Source organism: Pteronotus mesoamericanus, unplaced genomic scaffold, assembly GCF_021234165.1.
Source record: "Pteronotus mesoamericanus isolate MK-2021 breed Mesoamerican mustached bat unplaced genomic scaffold, CSHL_Meso_final scaffold_85, whole genome shotgun sequence".
Taxonomy (NCBI): Eukaryota; Metazoa; Chordata; class Mammalia; order Chiroptera; family Mormoopidae; genus Pteronotus; species Pteronotus mesoamericanus.
Window position 1 is genome coordinate 48,289,686 of NW_026555329.1, and position 22,725 is coordinate 48,312,410.

The following is a 22,725-nucleotide window of genomic DNA, read 5'->3' on the forward strand; positions in this document are numbered from 1 at the left end:
GATAGGACAAAGAGAATATGAGATTACTAGAAAAGGGGAAAATGTTATTGAGTAGTAAGAGGGAGGAGAATGGATAAGAATAGGGATAGAACTGAGGCTAAGAAAGGGAGAGAACAAAATTTAAAATAAAGTAAATCACAGAGGGATGATGGCAAAAATGGAATAAGAAGAGGGAAGAAATACTGTGAGGTTTGAAGTAAAATTAAAAATTTATGGGGCCCATGGGAGTTAAATTCTAGAAAAACCACTGCAGGGTCAATAGCAATGACAGCTGAATGAAGTTTAATAAAGGTGAAAAGGGAATGGGAGTATTGTACAAAAGAGAAAAATGAATATGAAATATCTACAGTAAAGAACAGTTGTTTTGAGAGCATGGGGGAGGCAAACTAGTAAGAGTTAGGATTAAAACCCAGGCTAAGAGAGAGGAAAACAATTAAAATTCCTAACTCAATTGATCAGGGGCACGGGGAAGACAAAATGGAATTACACAGTGAGTATATATCTTATGGGATTTAAAGTCAACCAAATAGTGAACAAATAAGAGATCCATTGGAGAAATATAGCAATAAGTATATTTGGTATATTTCCTAAAGTATTAGGGAAATATACCAAAGTATTAGCACAGTATTTTTCCCAATTAGCCACAATTTATAAAGGTGGAAAGGGAATCAGACTATCCTAAGGAGGGGAAAAAAAAAGTGAACTGACTTAGAAAGAAGAATGCTCATGTGAGGTTAGATGCAGGAAGAATAAGAACATGTTGTAGTGTGAGAGAAATTAAAGCTTACAATAATCAGAAAGGTCAGTAAGATGGCAAAATGGAGTAAGACCAGGGAAGAGTGTTGTGTTGGATTTGGAATAACAATAATATGAATATATATATATATATATATATATATATATACACACACACACACACACACACACACACATACACACACACACACACACACACACACACACACACACACACATACACACACACACACACACACACACACATATATATATATATATATATATATATTCTGAATAAAAAGAATGAAAAATAAAAGACCAAGAGCAGCGAGCTAGTTGGAATAAGAGCCAAGTGAAAGAAGAAATATTAAAATGCTATATGAAAAGAGGTTAAAAAAAAAGAGAAAGAAAAAAACACATAAATTCTGATGAAGAGCAAGGTGAAATTCATCTCAGCTGTTGGTATTAGCCTTCTGACTTATTTCTGGATCCATCCTGGTTTTCTGTCAGCTCAAGGTCCCAGGGTGTGTGGTCCAACTTCTGGCAACACTGTCCCTATTTCCTTCTCCTGCCTCTAGATGGAACTTCTGTTACAATTGAGAGGGTGAAATCTCTGGGTCTCCCCTGGGAGGCATTGTTCAGTTTTCTGGGAAAATTTTGAGTGCGTTCCCTCTTTCCCTACACCTCTCATCTTAGTCTGTCCCAGTTTATTTAAATAGCTGTCCATTTTTATGGGGTCGGGGCATGGGGCTATCTGTGTAAGAGCTCTCTCCTGCTGCGTGTAGTCTACAGCTCTGTGTGCAAGCCAAGTCTGGGTGGCCCTCTGAACCCCCCTTGTTGCACCCTTTCTTAACTTCCTGTCTTGATGGCTTAAGTTAAATAAGGGCTTTAGACCCAGTGTATTTTGCCTCCCTGTGGGGGGGTTTAAAATTGGCCTTTTTAAGCATTAGTCTTGCTGTCTTACTCTTGCAGAAAATGCCCTGTAGGTTGTTAAGCCTGCCCAGCCAATTTTGCAGATGTTCCCCGCTCCTGCCTGAGTTGGGGGGCTGAGCTCTATCTCTCCTTCCTGGAGGTTCTGCCAAGGTAGCGGGCTCAGTCTGGCCTCACTTAGTCTCGGGTGCTCAGTTCCCAGCCCACTTCCCCGACAGCATGCTGTGGTCCGCCCTTCTCTCTGTTTCTCTGTACAGGGCTGGGCCAAGAAAACAGCTCACTTCACACCATTTGATCAAATCACCCAGGTGTATTGGTTGGGAGCAGAGCATGCTCACAAACTTCCCTCCTTGTTGGCTTGGCTGCTCTGTGTGTGTGTGGAGGGGGGGGTCCCTGTCCAGTATTCCTAAATTCCCCTTTTCATAAAAGTGCCTATGGGTACTACTGCTGCAGCTCCAAGTCACTGTCTGGCTTTTCACAAACTCCAACTCTGGCAAGTCAAGAGTCCATCTCAGTCACAGCCGGTTGCAGACCTCCTCTGTCCCCAGCTCCAGGTGCAGCCATAATACCCACCCCATTTTCTGGCACTGTCCTGGCTGGCAACCACCACCCAAGCTAGGGTGTGCTGCCAGCTGTGTATGTGTGTGTACAACCTGTTTCTCCCCAGTGGCTCTGTGCATTCAAGTTGTTCCCAGGACAGGTCTGTGGGAGCCCCTGGGTTGCTATCCCTGACCAGGTTCTTCTTGGTTGTTTTCCCTGTGGCAGCCACAGTTTCTGGTGCCATTCCTGGGGACTTTCCCCATCTGCCTATAAAACCTCCTTACCACCCATTTTGAAGGATACTCTGCACATGTTGTCTTCCAAATTTCATATCAGCTGATTCTGTTGACTGTTCAGTTTCTTTTTTGGAATATCAGCTAAGTGTCCCAATTGGGTGCATGAGCAAGTGGGCTCAGCTCCCACCTACTTTGCCACCATCTTCTGATCCAAAATTATTTATATTTTTAACCAATTTTACTTTTATAAACTTATCACAAGTATATATTCTGAAATAACACTGAGCTTTTTATTTTATATATGTATATGGTTGATTTATTTTTCAATTACAGTTGACATTCAATATTATTATTATTATTGCTTGTGAAGCCTTCTTATTTTTAAATTTTTTAATTTGTAATTATAGTTGACATAAAATATTATATTAGTTTTATGTGAACAATCAAATGATTAGATATACGAGGCCTGTCCTGAAAAAGTCCAATTATTATTAATATAGCAAGACTGGTTTGTATGACATCGATGTAACCTGGCAGCTAAAGAGAGTGGACTAGAATGTGCATCCATGAACATGATAACTTCAATGTAGTAGTCAGTGGGGACAGTAAATGCTATTGAATGAACATGTATACTGTGTGGCCATCGTATTCATAATGACTGAGTAATAGAGCAATGAATCTGCATCAAATTTTGCATTAAGCTTGAACACTCCTTCATGGAAACTGTTTGGATGATTCAGAAGGTCACAGCTATGGGCAACTGGTGATTGGCAGCGGCATCACAATAACATGCCTGCTCATACATCACGTCTCCCACAGAGTTTTTTTGCAAAACATCAAATCACCCAGGTGACTCATGCCTTCTACAGCCCAGATTTGGCACTCTGCATTTTATGACTTTTCCCAAAACTAAAACCACCTTTCAATGGAAAGAGACTTCAAACCATCGATGAGATTCAGAAAAATACAATGGGACAGCTGATGGTGATTGGGAGAGCTGTGTAAGGTTCCAGGATGGCTACTTTGAAGGGGACTGAGGCATCATTGTCCTATGTACAATGTTTCTTGTATTTAGTATCTTCTTTAAAAATGTCTCTTTTTCATATGACATGGTTGCTTTACAGACCTCATATATAACTTATTAAGCAATCACCCCAATAAATCTAGTACTCATCTGACACCATAGATAGTTAGTACAATTTTACAAACTATTCTTAATGCTGTACTTTCCATTCCTGTGAGTATTCTGTAAATACCAATTTAGACTTCTTAATCTCTTCATTTTCTTCACTGATCTCCCCAACCTCCTCCCATTCAGCAACCATGAAAATGTTCTCTGTTTCTGTAAATCTGTTTCTGGTTGGATTGTTGGTTGAGTTCATTTTTTTAGATTCCAAATATAAAAGAAATCATATGGCACTTAATTTTTCTCTCTCCATTTCACTCAGCAAATACCTTCTAGGTCCATACAAGTTGTTGCAGGTAACAAGATTTTATTCTTTTTTATGGCTTTTTAATGGCATTTTATTGTATATATGCACCACTCTTTTTTATCCATTCATCTATTGATGGACACAGGTTGCTTACATATCTTGGCTATTGTAAATAATGCTGGAATGGATATATGGATGCATATGTTCTGTTATAAATTTTTTTATTGATTTTAGACAGAGAGAGGAAGGGTGAGGGAAAGAGAGAGAAATATAAATTTGCAGTTCCACTTAAACATTCATTGTTGTTTCTTATGTGTGCCCTAAAGGATCAAACTCACAATGTTGGCATATCAGGACACTGTTCTGACCAACTGAGCAACCCAATCAGGAGCACTGTTGTGACTGCAGTGGAAAAACTGCTATGTAGGATCTTACTCCTTGAGTCCATGCCTTAAGTGCATTGCTTGTGGAGGTGACGAAGTAAAATTGCAGCATGGTCTGCAGCTGTCTACCAGGGGTTGCTTCCAGGAAATACATGCCAAGGTCAGTCACTGCCTGTGCCCTGCCTCGTGCCAATCAGAATGAGATACAGGGCAATCTGCAAATGACTGATACTTGTGCTGGGCTTGGAAGTGCCCAAAAGAGGTAAAACTGTGAACCAAGGTCAGTTGCTGCTAGTGCTGCACTGGGGCCACTTAGCAAGAGGTACAGGGCATTCCAAGGCTAGATTCTGTGGAATTGTGAATGTTTGAGAAATTGTAGAAAAGTCCACAGCTTTTGTGAGCCAAGATAGACTCTTTGTATGGAAAAACTGCTGGAAAAGCTTGCGTGGCTTGTAAGTTGGGTGGGACAGGGTCTTAGGGAATCATGAGGATGGGGCAAACTGTATTAGCCAGGCTGCTGTAAGCTCAGATATGGTGCTGGTTCTGTTGGGGGAGCACTCAACAAAGGAACAATGCTTCTTCCAGTATTTCTTTCTGGAAGAAAGCTAACCCTCTATCTTTCCCCTCAATGTCTGACAATTCAGTTCCTCCCCATATGTTCCTAGCACCTTTTGAACAGCCACCCCAGTGGTGGAACTGTGAGTTCTAAGTCCATGAACAGGCCTTTTAGGAACACCTGGGACTTAAGAAGCCCTTTAGCTCACTCAGCCTCAATTTCTGCTGGTTTTCATAGAGAGAAGTTATGAGGACTTCTCTTTCCAGCACTGGAACCCTGGGGTTGAAGGTAGGGCCTGGTGTGTTATAGCACAGTGGGGTGATGCAGAGTGGGATGCGTGAAGGGAGCACCACCAAGGGGAGTGCCGCTGTCCCCAGTTTGGGCAGCAGATGCTGCATCAGGGAACGGAGCACACTGCGGGGAGCGTGGTGCTCCCAGATCTGAGGGTTACCACCTGGGGCCAGCTGAGATGGGAGCAGGGACTCTGAATCCTGCAGAGCCTGTCCTGGGGGTGTCACGGATGGAGGGAACAGACACAAGTCATTGCAAACACTTCTCTGTTTATCAGGAGAGGGGACATGGCACATCCCTCTAGTGGGGAAGGCCCAGAGTTCCTTTGTTCAAAGGCTTTTATTGAAAAGGTTATCAGTGGGGTTAGGTAACAGGAATGCACAGGTTATCTCATTACATCAGTATGTTAATGTTCACAGAGAATGGGTGATATTTCGAAGAAAACAAATGGCAGGAACACACTGATTTACATGGGTCCAAGAGGAGACTAGTAAATAAGAGAGACAACTAAACATGAGAGCGTAGTAAACATAAGAGTGCCTAAAGGTATAGGGTTAAAGTCCATGAATAATATAAATTTCTTTCCCAGCATGGGCTGGCTGTAGCTTCTAAGGGAAGAACAAAGCACACTTTAAAGAATATACTTTTAGGCCTGATTTCCCTGGGAACCACCAGATCTGGTTTAGGACTGACTCCGGTATTTTGAGCTTGATCCAGTTGGAGGGAGGGAGCCGCCAAGAGATAAGGAGACTTCTTTCGGATAGAATGAGGACTTCAGCCATGTTTAAGCTAAGCCGAGGGGTGCAGGCCTTTTTGCCCTTTCTCTGTGTCCCCCAATTTCTTGACCGCTGCCAATATCCAAACAATATCTGTCAGGTTGTCATCTCAGCATGTGATAACTTACCCATCATGGATTACCGATCATCGCATGGCAAAGCAGAGGCAAGAGCTATGCCCCTGCCTGGGGGGACAGGTTATGTCTCCTCACGAGCCTGTTTTCTCCAAGGCCTCCCTGATTATTTCCAGCCTTGGGGGGACCCTCTCACCTGTTGGTGGGGTTACAGTTCCTGAAACCAGACAGGGTGTTTCCCAACAGTATGTGTCTGAGAGACCTCCACACTCCCAATATTTAACTGCCACACATGGTTATAGGTCAGGTCCATTCTGCATCTCTGTCCCTCCTACCAGTCTCACTGTGGATTCTTCTATAAGTCCTTACTCTTAGGACTTCTGTTAAGCTAGATTTTAGGTGTTTCTCAATAATGATTGTTCTGTAGTTTACTTGTAATTTGCCGTAGTTCTGGGAGAATGCAAGTACCGCATTTACCTACTCCAGCATCTTGGTCAAAGCTGATATTCAGTATCATTATATATTAGTTTCAGGCCTGCACCATGGTGATCAGATAATTATATAATTTACAGAGTGATTCCCCCAATAATTTTCAAAACCACTGGCATTATACATAATTATTACAATATTATTGCCTATATTCTCTATACTGTACTTTACATACCTTTAAATATTTTATAACTACCAATTTATACTGCTTAATTTCTTGACCTATTTCACCCAGCCCATTAACCCCTTCCATCTGGTAATCTTCAATTTGTTCTATGGATCTATGAATCTGTTTCTGTTTTGTTTGTTTAATATTCTACATATCAGTAAAATTATATGGCATTTCTCTGTCTCTGTCTAACTCATAATAACTCAGTATAATACCCTCTAGGTCCATCTCTACTGTCAAAAAAGGTAAGTTTTTTATTTTGTTTTGTTTTGTTTTTTTTACAGCTGAGTGTTATTCCACTGTGTAAATATACCATAACTTTTCCTTTTTTTTTTTTTAACAGCTGGAAGTTATCAGGGCTGCTTTTTGGCTCCGGTGCTGTAAGCTAGGGAGCCCAGCTTAGGGTTTAGACACCACACTTCACAGGGGGAAACCCCTAGCCACTGAAATATCCCTCTGGCACTTCAGCTGCCACCCATGGGAGCCCTGCCAACCCTCTCTGGTCTCTTCTGTACTCCTACCAGTCACGTTGTGGTGAAGTGGTGTCTTTTATCTGTCCATGGTCATAAGACTTTTCTGAAGTTACTGTTCTGGTGGTTTTTCTGGATGATTTCTCTACAATTTAGTTGTAATTCCAGATTGGTCCTGGGAGGAGGTTAGTGTAGCTTCCACTTATCCCTCCACCATGTTGGATATAAACTGATCAGATGAAGGAACACGTGTGAAAGACACATGGATGAAGCCAAGGTGGGGAAGGATTGCGGGGGGAGATAAGGGTGGGCAGGGTAAGGGAAAGTGGTACAATAACTTTTCTATCCACTCACATACTGAGAAACAATTGGACTGCTTCCAAATCTTGGTGATTGTAAATAATTCTGCAATAAACATGAAAGTGCATATATTCTTTTGAATTAGCACTTGGGGTTTCTCCAGGTACAACTCCAGAAGTGGAATTGCTGGATCATAAAGCAGTTTCATTTTTAACTTTTAAAGAACCTCCATACTGGTTTCCATGGTAGCTTCACCAATCTGCATTCCCAACAGTATATGAGGGTTCCCTTTTCTCAACATACTTGCCAACACTTACTGTTCATTGATTTATTAATCATAGACATTCTCAAAGGTGTGAGGTTGAGAGCTCATTGTGGTTTTAATTTTATTACTTAGATAATTAGCAATGTGGAGTATCTTTTTATATATCTATTGATTATCTATATCTCCTCTTTGGAGAAGTCTTTATCCAAGTCTTTGCCCATTTTTAATTGGATTGTTTGTTTGGTGTTAAGTTGAATGAGTTCTTTTTAAATTTTGGATATTAACCCCTTATCAGATATATCATGTGCAAACATGTCTCTCATTCAATGCATTGTCTTTTTATTTTCTTGATCATTTCTTTGCTATGCAAGTTTTTAGTTTAATTTATTCTCATTTGTATATCTTTTCTTCCCCTTGCCTAAGGATACATTACAGAAAAAACTATTACTATGAGAAAAAGGAAATAGTCAACAAAATAAAAAGACAACCCACAAAATAGGGGAACATATTTTCCAATACATCTGATAAGGGGTTAATATCCAAAATTTATAAGTACTTACAAAACTCAACACCACAAAAAACAAATGACCCAATTAAAAATGGGCAAAGCATCTGAATAGATACTTCTCCAAAGAGGACATACAGGTGGCCAATAGATATATGAAAAGATGCTCAACATCACTAATCATCAGAGAAATGAAAATATAAAACACAATGAGATACCATCTCACACCTTTCAGAATGTTCATCATCAATAAATCAACAAAAAACAAGTGCTGATGAGGATGTGGAGAAAGGAGAACACTTTTGCACTGTTGGTGGGAATGCAGATTGATGCAGCCATTGTGGAAAGCAGTATGAAGATACTTAAAAAAAATTAAAAACAGATATGCCTTTTGATCCAGCAATCCCACTTCTAGGAATATATCCAAAGGAACCCAGGACACTAATTCCAAAGAACATAAGCACCCCTATGTTCATTGCAGTATTACTTACAATCACCAAGATATGGAAGCAACACAAGTTTCCATTGAGGGATAAGTGAATAAAACAACTATGGGATATGTACACAATGGAATACTACTTGGCCATAAAAAAAGAAAAATTTACCCTTTGCAACATTGTGGATGGACCTGGGGAATATGATGTTAAGTGAAATAGGTCAATCAGAGAAAGACAAGTACCATATGAATTTCACTCGTATATGGAATCTAAAGAACAAACTGAAACAACGAGCAAAACAGAGGCAGACTATTGATGAAGAACAGATGACACTTAGTCTGGGAGAGGTTAGGGTGTGGAGGAATTGAGCAAAAAGAAAATAGGACTCATCGACGTGGACAACAGTGTGGTGATTGATGTGGAGAGTATAAGGAGACTAAACAATAATGGAAAAATATAGTAAAGGTTATATATTAAAAAGAAATATCTGAGATTTTACTGCCTGTGTTTTCTTCTAAGATTTTTATGGTTTTGAATCTTACATTAAAGTCCTTAATCTATTTTGAGTTTAATCTTGTGTGTGGTGTAAAAAAGTAGTCTAGTTTTATTTAATTTATTTTTGTCATGTATCAGTCCATTTTCCCAGCATGATTTATTGAATGGACTGTGTTTACTCCACTGCATGTTCTTGTTTCTTTTGTCAAATATTAATTGACCACAAAGCATGAGCTTATTTCTCAAAACATGGGTTATTCTCGATCCACTGATCTATAAGTCTGTTTTTATGCCAGTACCATGCTATGACTTTGTAGTGTAGGCTGATATTAAGTAGAGTGAGTCCTCCAATTTTGTTCTTCTTTCTCAATTGCTGTGGCTATTCAGGATTTTCAGTGGTTCCATACATATTTGTGAAATATTTGTTCTAGTTCTGTGAAATACTCCATTGGTATATCTTGACAGGAATTGCATTGACTCTATGGTTTGCTTTTGGGTAGTACTGATATTTTAATGATGTTAATGTTTCCTATCCATGAACACAATATATGCTTCCACTTATTGTATCATCTTCAATTTCTGTATTCAGAGTTTTCTAATTTTCTGAGTACTGGTCTTTTAAATCCTTGCTTAAATTTTTTCTTGGTATTTTATTTTATTTTTGTTTAATGCAATTCTAAATGGAAATTTTTCTTAGATTTTATTTCTTTTTTAAAAAGATTTTATTTATTTATTTTTAGAGAGGTGAAGGGAGGGAGAAAGAGAGGGAGAGAAACATCAATATGTGGTTGCCTTTTGCATGCCCATATCACTGGGGACCTGGCCCACAACCCAGGCTTGTGCCCCAGGCCCGGAATTAAACCAGTGACCCTCTAGTTTGCAGTCAGCACTCGATCCACTGAGCCACACCAGCCATGGATATTTCTGAAAATTCATTATTGGTATATAAATATAAAAGTGATTTTTCAATATTTTGTATCCTGATACTTCACTAAATTCATTAATCAGTTCCAGCAGTTTTTCAGTGGAAGCTTTAGAGGTCTCTATATACAGTTATCTTGTCATTTGCAAATAATGACAATTTTCTTCCTTTCCATTTTGGATGTCTTTTATTCCTTCTTATCTGATATCTGTGGCTATGACTTCCAGTACTATGTTGACTAAGAGTGGTGAAAGCAGACATCCCTTTCTTGCTCCTGATCTTGAAGGAAACACTTTTAGCTTTTGCCCGTGATATATGATATTGGCTGTCAGCTTGTTTTATGTGGCTTTGATTGTATTGAAGTATGTTCACTCTATTTCCACTTTGCTGAGAGTTTTTATCATAAATCAGTGATAGATATTATTAAATGTATTTTCTGAATCTATTGATATGGTCATTAAATTTTTATTTTTCATTTTGGTTATGTGGTATGTCATGTTTATTGATTTGCAGATATATCACCAACCTTACAACCCAGGAATGAACCTACTTGATCACAGTTATGAACTGTTTAATGTATTGCTTGATATTTTGTTGAGAATTTTAACATCTATATTCATCAGGAATATTGGCCTGTAATTTTCTTTTTCTTGTAATATCTTTATCTGGTTTTGGAATTAGGATAATATTGGCCTGTAAAATGAGCTGAAAAATCTTCCCTTCCCTTAATTGTATAGGAATAGTTTGAGAAGGATATATATTAGCTCTTCTTTGAATGGTTGATAAAATTTACCTTGAAGCCATCTAGCCCAGGACTCTGGTTTTCTGGGAGGTTTTTTCCTTTTTTTTTTTTAATTACTCTTTCAGTTTCATTAGTTGTAATTTATCTATTCAGGTTTTCTAATTCTTTCTGATTCAGGTTTGAAAGACTGTATGTTTCTAGGAATTTTTCCTTTTCTTCCAGGTTGTTCAATTTTTTGTTATATAGTTGATTAGAATATTTTCTTACAATCCTTTGTATTTATGTGGTGTCCATTGTTACTTATTTTTCTTTCATTTTAAATTTTATTTATTTGTTTTTCCTTTCTTTTTTAATTAATGTTATCTTTCAATCATGTTTATTCTGTTACACTTGTCTGAATTTTTGCCCCTTTGCCATCTTCCACTCATCCCTCCCCTGCACCCTCAGTCAATTCACACTCTGTTGTCCATGTCCATGGGTCATTCATACATATTTTCTTTGTTAGTTCCTTCTCCTTCTTTCCATCATTGTCTTCCTTCCCCATCCCCCCTGGTCACATTCAGTCTGCTCCACGTTTCCATGCCCGTGGTTTATTTTGTTCATTAGTTTATTTTGTTGAATAGATTCCACTCATAGGTGAGATCATATCATAATTATCTTTCACCAACTGGCTTATTTCACTTAGCATAATATTCTCTAGTTCCATCCATGTTGTCACAAATGGTTGGAGTTTCTTTTTCTTTCTTTCTTTCTTTCTTTCTTTCCTTCTTTCCTTCTTTCCTTCCTTCGTTCTTTCTTCTTTTTTCCTTTCTTTCTTTAATGCAGATTGATTTTATTTATTTTTCTTAAATATCAAGATCCATTAAAATATTTAAAAAATTAAATCCATTATAAAATCTCAGCAATTAAAACAGTTTGACACCAGCATAGAAATAATCAAGTAGATCAATGAAATAAAATGAACATTCTTGAAACAAACATATATATCTTTCTAACAATGTAATATATGATTAAATTGATATTTCAAATCAATGGAGATAATAAGGCTTATTCAACAAATAAGATGCATGGATCCCTATTACTTGAAATAAAACAAATATAGAGCACTATTTCACACATTATACAACAAATATTCAGGTGAGTTAAAAATCAATATGTAAAAATCAGAGGAGTTTTAGGAGGAAATACAAAAATAATATTTTTTTTACTCTGAAGTGACATATTCAAACCCAGAAGCTATAAAGTAAAATATTGACAATATGACTATATTAAACATTTAAGACTATACCATAATATTCATGTAAAAATTTAAAAGACAAGTAATAGAATAGGGAAGTATTTGCAAGAAGTCCATAAAAAGGTTTTTTTTAGAGAAAACATTCTCCAAACATTTAATCAAAAAGTGAATAAAGAACACCAAAAAGTAATTTAAAGCTTTTTAAAAAAAAATAATAGAAATAGGTAGGAAATATACAAACACAGGTTTAGTTTCAACAAATAAGAAAGTAACAACTAATATAACACGTCATTGTCACAATCAGATTACTAAGTATTAAAAATATCGGTAATATCAAGTACTGGTGACTTGTGAAAGGAACTGAGTTTTCATAGACTCTTTTTCTTCATCTTCTTAAAGCAGTCTCTTTAGCATATCTTCCAATGCTGGTTTGGTGGAGATGTATTCTTTTAGCTTTCTTTTGTCAGGGAACCACCTTATTTCACCTTCCATTTTAATTGAGATCCTTGGTGAGTAGAGCAGTCTTGGTTGCAAACCTTTGCTTTTCATGACTTAGGATATTTCTTGCCATTCCCTTCTGGCTTGTAATGTTTCTGTTGAGAAGTCATATGCTAGCTGTATTGGGGGTCCCTTATAAGTTACTACCCCTCTCTCCCTTGCTCCCTTTAGGATTCTCTGTTTGTCTTTGATATTTATTATTTTAATGATGAGGTTTCTTGGAGTGGGCCTCATTGGGTTCCCCTTGAATGGGACCCTCTGTGCTTCCTGGACTTGTGTGACTTTTTCTCTCCTCCAATTAGGGAAGTTTTCCATCAACACGTTTTCTATCACTTGCTCCTCCTCTTCTTCTGTGATCCCTAGTATCACTTTTCAGGTTGTCCTGCATTTTCCTAAAGGCCTCTTCATTCTTTTTGAGCCTTTTTACATTTTCTTGCTCTTCCTGGGAGCTTTTTTCTACCTTATCTTCCAGCTCACTGATTCAGTTGTCTGCTTCATCTCACCAGATTTTGATTCATTCTACTGTGTTCTTCAATTCAGAAGCTGTATTCTTCATTTCCTCTTGTCTCTTATTGATAGTTTCTGTGTCCTTTTTCATGCTATTATAGTTTTCAGTAAGTTCCTCAGAGTTTCCCTGTAGTTTTTGGTAATTCTCTCTGAGCTCACTGAGCTCATTGAGCTTCCTTAGAACTGTTGTTTTGTACTCAATATCCAATAGTTTACTTGTCTCTATTTCATTGAGTTGTCTTTGTGGTGATTCCTCCTTTCCCTTTGACTGGGGATTGTTTCTTTGTCTTCCCATTATTTGTGAAGCTCCTCTCTTTTGCTTCTGCTTCTTAAATTGATCTGTCTTGATTTCCTGACTTTGTGGTATGAATTTCTGTGGCAGGAGACCGCTGTTTTTGTTTCTCTCTGGATTTGGCTCTGATGATGTCAGATATTGACCCTGTGTGACCTTAGGCAGTCTGTTCGATTCTTCCAGGAATCTACTCTCTGTAGCTATCTTCTTCAGCTGTTAATCTATTCCCTCTACACTCAGTAGGCTGGTTTAGAGATACCACAGGGCAGGGCAGAATCCCACCTGAGGGGGGTTATTGAGTCCTCTCAATCTGCTTCTAGTCAAGGGAGTGGTCTCCCTGAATAGATGGCTGCTGCCATATGGGGGAGGAGTCAGCACTGGAATCCTGCCAGCTACTCTGTCTGTTCTTTCCCCAAAGCCTCCATCTCTGGTCTCTCCTCAAGTGTGTCTAAAACCAATCAACTCCCCTTTTAGCCAGGGATCTACTATCTGTGGCTGCCACTCAGCACTCAGCAGTTCAGCTTAGAGACACCACAGTGTTGGGCCAATGCCCTCCTGGGGGCAGGGCTATTGGATCCTCCTAGGCTGTTACTGCTCTGGGGAGTGGTCTGCCTGAGCAAGATGGCTACTGCCGCATGGGGGGGTGAATCAGCCCTGGGATCCCCCTAGCTACTCTCTTAGTTCTCTCCCCAAAGCCTCCTTCCCCAGTCACTCCCCAGGTGTCTCCAGCCCACTCTGCCCCCCCCCCTTTGCCAGAGCCCACGGTAAGTAGCTGCAAACAAAAATTTATGTGTTGGCCCTTTAAACATCTCTTTGCATCTCCAGCCACCTGTCTCTGGTGGAGAGCAACCTTGCCACTTTTTGCAGCTGGTTGTTATCTGTGTACTTTTTGGGCTCTGGTGTTGTAGGCTGGAGATCTCTGCTTATGGTTTAGACCCCATTCTTCTCAGGGAGATCCAACTGGCCGTTTCAAGATCCTTCTGGTGCTGCATCCTGTGGGTGCCCCACCCACCTTCTCAAGTCTCTGCCGTACTTCTTACCAGTTTGGTTGTGCTAAAGCTGATTCTTCTGTCTGTCCAATTTATAAGGTTCCTCTCTCCCTATTGTTCAGTTGTTTGCTCCAGGTTATTTCTCCACAATTTAGTTGTAATTCCAGATTGGTCCTAGGAGGAAGTCAGTTTGACTTCCACTCACTCCTCTGCCATCTTGTTTTGCCAAAAATCAAACCTTACCCATTTTAATTATGATGTATATTGATATGAGACTCTTTAGGTTCATCTTGTTTAGGACTTTCCATTCTTCCTGGACTTGGATTGTATTTTTCTTTCACCGGGTTAGAAAAAACTTTAGCTGTTATTTCTTCAAATTAGTTCTTGTTCTATTGCTCTCTCTGTCCTCTTTCTGGTAATCCTGTGATGATGACATTGTTATGCTGTATGTTGTCCCAAAGGTCTCCAAAACTTTTCTTATTTGTAAAAAATTTTATCTGCTCTAACTGGTATTTTCTGCTACCTTGCCTAACAAATCACTGATTTGTGCCTCTGCTTCATCCAACCTACTGTTTGTTATTTCTAGTGTAGTCTTCACTTCTGATATTATATTCTTTATTTATGACTATTTTTTCATAGTTTCTCAGTCCTTTTTCATTCTGTTGAAATTCTCATTAAGTTCCTGCAACATCCTTACAACCACTTTTTTAAACTATATATCTGGTAAATACCTGGCCTCCATTTTATGTAGTTTTTTTTCTGGAGATTTAGTTTTCTTTCATTTGAGACATGTTTCTTTGTCTCCCTAGTTTGATTTTCTCTTCGTGTTTGTTTCTATTTATTAAGTAGATCTATTCTGTCTTCTAATATTGGTAAGATGGCCTTCTGTTGTAGGTTACCTGAGGGTTCCATTGGTGCATTCTCTAGGAATGCCCCTTGTGGGTGTTATGTGATCCATCCAGTCATAACTGAGTCTTAATTGTTATTGGTCCATTTGTGTGTGAGGAGAACCCTAAGGCTGGCTGAATTCTAAGATCCATCCCAACCATAGTGTATGAGTTCTTGTGCACGTGCTGACCACTCACAGCATTTTTCATCAGGAGGGTCTTGTACCTGCCATGATCTCCCTTTAGATATGTCACTTGTGAATCTAGCTGGATTCTGCTCTGAAGCTGTCTAAAGCTGGCCATTGGGCATGTCTATTCTGGGGCCTCTTGGGAGGAACTCAATATCAGATGCTGCCTGTGACTGGCCATGGGCAAACGTTTTGGAGCTACAAAGAGACCCACATTTTGTGGCTGTCTCTGCTGGGCATTGGTATGCATAGGAATGACAAAGCTGCACACCAATGCCAGTTTCCACTGGCACTGAGTCCAGGAGATAGTCAGGAAAAGTACCAAGGCACCCTGCAAATCACATCCACCTGCCTCTATCTGTCTCTGCCTGTTAGTCTCGATTACTGAATGAGCCTCTGGTGAGAGTTGAGTTTCATGAGCTAGGTTCTCAGTGAGTCACAAGGTAGGGACAATTAGGGTTCACCCAGTTGCTACAGTTTCAAACTCAGTGCCTGTGCTGGATATGAGGCCACTCAGCAAATGTCTCAATGTATACCAAATCTAGCTACTCCCCCCACCAACTGCCTTCATATCTTTTGTTGGGTTGGGGTCTTGGGGAATTGCCATGGTGAAGCCAGCAGAGTTTATCAGGCTCAAACAGAATCATATCTGGCCATATGAAGGGAAGGGTCTGCACCAGTCGGACATGGGTTAAAAAAAGAGGGCCCCAGTCCTACAGCCACACAATTCAGTCTGTCCAAGATTTTTCTGAGAGCTGTAGCTCAGCAGGATGGATCCACCAGGAAGCAGAAGGATGGAGCTCTCAGAAGCCCAGAGGGTTAGGCTAGAATATCTCTCATTCAGGGGAGGCACCACAAATCAGGTTCATGGAAAAGAGGATTGAATGTATGCTGCTGCGAAACTTCACAGCTGTCACTGAACCCTACTGAGACTGGAAAGACCTACTCATTCCAGACCAGATAGCTAACTTTCCAGCAGGGCATAAGCTCTGTAGGGAGGAGCAACATGGAGTTCAGAGGGTAATGCTCTTTCATTACCTCAGGTTGATGCCGTAAGGAGGGGAGTGTTCCAACCAAGAAAGATTGCCTCTGTGATGTGAGAGAGGAACTCAGCACAGAGATTCAGGCAGCTGTCCCTTCAGCTCTCTCCCCAGAGCCACAAACCCTAGACTCTCTTCACATGATTCTAGTTTGCTGCATCTTCTCCCTGACAGAGGCCAGAGTGAGTGGCTGTAAATAAGTTTTTTGTACTGGCCTTTTAATAGAACTCCTTTGTATCTGCCTGGTAGATAGAATCCCCACTGCTTTTCATAGCCAGATGTTATGTGGGCACCTCTTCCTGACTATGGTTCTCTGTGCTGGGAAGCCAGGCAAGAAGTTCAGATCCTTGCACTTCTCTCGGGGAACTCTCACAGATATCCTGCCAGAATCTCAACCGCTGCCCATGGGAGTGGAGCCAGACCTTTTCATGTCCCTTCCCTCCTTACGTGTCTCTATATGGCTTCTTCTGTATATCCTTCATTATAAGATTTCTTTTCAGTTAGTCTTCACCAGGTTTTTCAGGTCGTTTTTCTATATTTTAGTTGTAATTCTAGTTTGATCATGGGAGGGGGTAAGCATACCTTCCACCTATTCCACTGCCATCTTGGATGTTGGCTGTTCTATTTTAATTTTTAAGAAACCTCCATACTGTTTTCCATACTGGCTGCACCTGTATGGATTCCCACCAACAGTGTATGAGGCTTCCCTTTTCTCCACATCTTAGACAACCTGTTGTTTGTGAATTTATTGATAATAACCACTCTGATATGTGTAAGGTAGTATTTTATTGTGGTTTTATTTTCCATTACTCAAATGATTAATGATGTTAGCATTTTTTCATATGTCTATTGGTCATCTGTATGTCCTCTTTGAGAAGTGTCTACTCAGGTCTTTGGTCAATTTTTTAAGTGGATTGTTTGAGTAATTTTTGGTGTTGAGTTACATGAGTTCTTTATAAATTTTGGACATTAACCCCTTATCAGATGTATCATTGGCAAATATCTTCTCCCATTTAGTAGGGTATTTTTCCATTTTAACCATTTTATTTATTTATTTGTTTATTTATTTAGTTTTTTCTCTTTTTTAAAATTTTTGGCTCAAAACTTCCATCCTGTTACCTAGCCATGGCCTGCCTTCCAACAGCTGTCAGTCTGCTATTTATCAGTCTGTCACTATTTGGCTTGTTTGTTCATTAGATTCCACATATGAATGAAATGATATGGTGCTTGCCTTTCTCTGTCTGGTTTGTTCACTAAGCATATTTCCCTCCAGGTCCATCCATGTTGTTGCAAAATGTAAGGTTTCCTTCTTCTTATGGCCAAGTAGTATTCCATTGTGTAAATGTACCACAGTTGTTGTTGCTGTTGTTGTTGTTTGTTTTTTAATCCATTCATCTACTGATGGGAACTTGGGCTGCTTTTCATTTTGTTTATTGTTTTCTTTGCTGCACAAAAATCTTATAGTTTGATAGAGTCCCATTTATTATTTTTTTTCTGTTTTCCTTGCCCAATGAGGAATATCAGAAAAAATAGGGCTAAAACAAGTGTCAGAGATTGTACTGCCCATGTTTTAATATAGGAGTTTTATGGTTACAAGTCTCACATTTAAGTCTTTAATCCATTTTGAGTTTATTTTTGTGTATGGTGTAATAACGTGGTCTAGTTTCATTTTTTTCATGTATCTATCCAGTTTTCTCAACACCATTTACTGAAGAGACTACCTTTATTCTGTTGTATATTGTTGCCTCTTTTGTTATACATAAATTGACTTTATAGGTATGGGTTTATTTCTGGGTTCTTTATTGTGTTCTATGTGTCTATGTGTGTGTTTTTATGATAGTATCATGCTGTTTTCATTTCTATAATCTTGAAGTATGGTCTAATATCAGGTAGCATAATACTTCTACCTTTGTTCTTTCTCAAAATTGCTGTGGCTATTCATGGTCTTTTATTGTAGCACATAAATTTTTGAATTTTTTTCAGCTTTGTGAAATAATTATATTTTTAGAGTACTGAAAGTAATCATTATTCATCCATCAAACTGAATACTGTATGCTTTTGAAAATTCTGTTAAAAGAATATTTAATAAATTATTGAAATGCTTATAAAATAATAGACAAAGTTTTTATAGCAAAATTGTAGATATTGATTTCGTAAAATATGTATATATTTGTGTAATTTTAAATTTGCATAGGAAAAGAAAAACTGAAAAAGTATCACAAGAATATATTGTTGTTGCCTTTAGATTGTAATATTTGGAGTGATTTTGGTTATTTTCTTTTTACTATTTTATCCTAAATTTTATCCTCAATGACACTGTACTAGTTCTATAATCATAGAAAAAAATTTTAAAAATAAAATTCTTTAAAACTTATTAATCACTGGTATTATTTATTTATCTTATTTTGCATATCAAATAAAGTGTTATGATTACTAGTCTATAACTCCACAGTGTAAAGTGTTAGTGACTGCTATTGTTTCATTCAACTACTGAGCAAACAGGTGCACAGTGCCCCAGTTTTCCATCTAATTTTGAGTAGATAAATAGAAGAGACAGTAATAAATACGATGCCTGTGCCCCTCATATTATTGACTTCATTCTGGCTCATTCTCACAATGTGCTTTTTTTACTGGTCTGTCTGCAGTCTTTTTTCGTGGACCACAACAGTCGAGCTACCACTTTCATTGACCCCCGAATCCCTCTTCAAAACGGTCGTCTTCCCAATCATCTAACCCACCGGCAGCACCTCCAGAGGCTCCGAAGTTACAGTGCTGGAGAGGTAACACTACCCATTTCCCCTACCCACAGTACACAGGTCCACAGGCTCTGTCTCTTCTTGTGGAGCAAGAACTATTTCTTAGTGGCTGAGATCTAGGATTGCCTGTTCTTCAGGGAGCTGACCCATATCCCATACTGCTCTGTAAAATAAGTGATGACTAGAAGACACTCACTTAACTTTCAAGACCCATTTTCATGTTGCCTTACTTCTGCCTTCTATTTTTGTCCTCCACAATCACCTCTACCGAAAATTGTCCAGTTTAAAGGAAGCATAAAAGGCAGTGTCAGGAGATTCTTATACTTGTGGCTGGAATAGTGCTTCATAAAATACTGGTCACATGTGAATTCTTAAAAGATGATGGAACTGCTATGAAGCACATGGAGACTTTAAATTTCTATCTCTCCATTGATCCTGAAGGCTTTTGTAGTATATACATGGGCTAAAAACTGGGGAAATCAGCTAAGCCCCAAGATACTCTGTTCCCATCCTACAACATGCTGTTCCAGTTTATATTTTCTTTTATTACTTGTGGTTACCTGCAGCTGAACCATAAAAGGCTGCCACCTTTCTTAAGCTCAAATTCATTGCCATTCTGAAATACTGACTCTATATCCCATACTCTTTTTAGTCCATTCTCCAAAAAAATGTCAAAACATAGTTCTTTTCTACTTTCAATCAGTTCCTGAGAATATTATGAGTAAATTTCTTTTTTTGTCCTAACGTTTTCTAAGTATCTGTACCCTCTTTAAAAACCATCAGGATCTCAAGAGATGAAGGCATTGAGAACCATTTCCCATAAAGAGCTTTTAAATTTGGATTATTAGTGAGGTTAAAAAATGAAAAACAAAAGTTGTTTAGTAAGAAAAAAGATATGTATTCGGCCCCCTCAGAGAGTCCTTCCAGGGAGGACCACAGTGTACACCTTAGGATAAATGGGGAAAGTCAAAATCCACCTAAAAGCCTCCAGATAGCAGACATATGTTTCAAAGGAAGAGCCTTTTGTTGGTAAATCAGCATGTGCAGCATGTGTTTTAAAGAAAGCCAGGTGTACAAAAAACTTTTTACTACATTTCAGATGAATCATCTATATACTCTGAGATACACAAGTATTTTCAACCAAGGGTACTCATGTTTTAATACCAGTGTAATAAAATGATTTTTTTCATAGGGTCTTCTTAGGTATCATTTTTTTAAGATAATTCTGAAAGTATGTTAACTCTTTCTGCATATACATAAAATGTGTATGTGACCATACCAAGAGGGAATATTATATACCTGTAAGTGTTATGTGGATGTCAGGACCGTCTAGATACCAGACACTCAGCAAGAAACAATTTTGCAGACTACAAAGTGCAGTTTTCCAACTTCCCAACTTAATATATATAGCCCCCCTGTCTAGTGAGATTTTTACAGTACTTCAGAAAGTACTGGACATGTTGCCTTTATATGATAGTGTGCAAATTCAAAATTCTGCATCAACTTGAAATATGTAATTTCATTTTATTTATGTATGTATTTATTTATTTATTGCTTTTTATTCATTTATGTTGATTGGTATTTTTATTATATTTTATTGATTATGCTATTACAGTTATCCTAATTTTTCCGGCTTTGTCCCCCTTCCACCCAGCACCCCTCCACACACCCAGACAATCCCCATACCATTGTTCATGACCACAGTCCATGCATATAAGTTCTTTGGCTATTCTACTTCCTATTCTATACTTTACATCCCCATGGCTATTCTGTACTATCTATTTTTACTTCTTAATCCCATCACTTCTTCACCCACTCAACCACACCTCCACATTTGGCCACCATCAAAATGCTCTCTATAACCATGATTCTCTCTGTTCTTTTTGTTTCCGTAGTTTGTTTTTTTAGATTCATGTGTTGATAGATATGTATTTATTGCCATTTTATTGTTCATATTTTGATATTCTTTTTGTTAAATAAGTCCCTTTAACATTTTATATAATAACGGTTTGTTGATGATGAACTCCTTTAATTTTCTCCTGTTTGGGAAGTTTTATTTATCTGCCCTTCAATTATAAATGATATCTTTGCTGAGTAGAGCAATCTTGGATGTAGATCCCTGCTTTTCAGGACTTTGAACATTTCTTGCTCTTCTATTCTGCAAAGTTTCTTTTGAGAAATCAGCTGACAGTCTGATGGGAACTCTCCTATAGGTAACTAAGTAATTTTCTCTTACTGCTTTTAAGTTTCTTTTTATCTCTAACCTTTGGCACTGTCATTAAGATGTGTCTGAGAGTAGACCCCTTTGCATATATCTTTTTTAGGACTTTCTGTGCTCCCTGGACTTGCATGTCTATTTTCTCCATTAAATTAGGGAAGTTTTCTTTCATTATTTTTTCAAATAGCATTCCAATTTCTTGCTGTTTCTCTTCGCCTTCTGGCATCCTTATGAAGTGAATGTTGGAATGTTTGAAGTTGTCTCAGAGGTTGCTTACACTATACTCATTTTTCTGGATTCTCTTTTCTTCTTGTTGTTCTGATTGGGGTTTTTTTTTGTTGTTGTTGTTTCCTTATCATTGTTTCAAATCATTGATTTGATTCTCATCTTTATTCACTCTGCTGTTGTGTTCCTGTAAATTGATCTTTATTTCAAGTAGTGTATCCTTAGTTTCTGACTGTATCTTTTTTGTGCTGCAGAGGTCCTCACTAACTTCCTTGAGTATCCTATAACCAGTGTTTTGAACTCTGCGTCTGATAGATTGCTTATCTCCATTTTGTTTAGTTCTTTTTTCTGGAGTTTTGATCTGTTCTTTCATTTGGGCCATGTTTCTTTGTCTCCTTGTTTTGGCAGATTCCCTATGTTTTTATGTATGATATAGAGTTGCTGTGACTCCCTTTCTTGGTAGCATGGCCTAATGTAGTAGGTGTCCTATAGGGTCTAGTAGCACAGCCTCCCTTATCACCCAACCTTGGTACTTGAGGTGCACGTTTGTTTAGGCTGAGTACACCCTCCTCTTGCAGTTGAGCCTTGATTACTTTTGGCTGGTCAGTGGGAGGGATTTAGCCAGGCCAGTGAGCTACAAGAACTGTCTGTGACTACTGACCACCAACCTCCTCCCTCTGTGAAGTATCTGCTGTGCAGGGGGCAGGGTGGTTGTGCTGTGACATGGTCTGTAGCTATTCACTGGGTGCGCATGCTCTGGAGTTTCCTGGGTGGTGCAGGCCAAGGTCAGGTCCCACCTGTGCTTTGCCTGAGGCCACCCTGCATGAGTGCAGTCTGAGATGGCTGCTATTTGTGCTCAGCTTGGAGATTCCTAGTTTAAGCCAAGTTGTGAATCTAGGCTGGCTGTTGCTAGTGCCAGACCTGAAGCCACTTAGCAAGAGATATGGGGGCTGGGGGCTCCCTGATGTTGGCTGTTGCTTGTTTGAGAGAATTTAAGAAGTTGTGAAGTATGAACAAAGACCAGCCATTCATATGGAAAAGTCACTGTTAACCACTTGGGTGGGCCATAATTTGGGTAGATGGAGTCTCAGGGAGTCTACAGGTGGGGCTAACAGTGCTAGCCAGATTGATGGAGTC

At 38.7% G+C, this 22,725-nt stretch overlaps 1 protein-coding gene across 1 annotated transcript in view; it reads left to right on the top strand.

Annotated features, from left to right (window-relative positions):
* The window catches only part of HECW1 (HECT, C2 and WW domain containing E3 ubiquitin protein ligase 1), a 681,615-nt gene that overhangs the window by 485,397 nt on the left and 173,493 nt on the right, over window positions 1-22,725 (top strand). Inside the window, exon 14 of the mRNA XM_054564310.1 lies at window positions 19,035-19,169. Within this exon, the coding sequence (XP_054420285.1) occupies window positions 19,035-19,169 (135 nt within the window). The remainder of the gene's footprint in view (window positions 1-19,034; window positions 19,170-22,725) is intronic.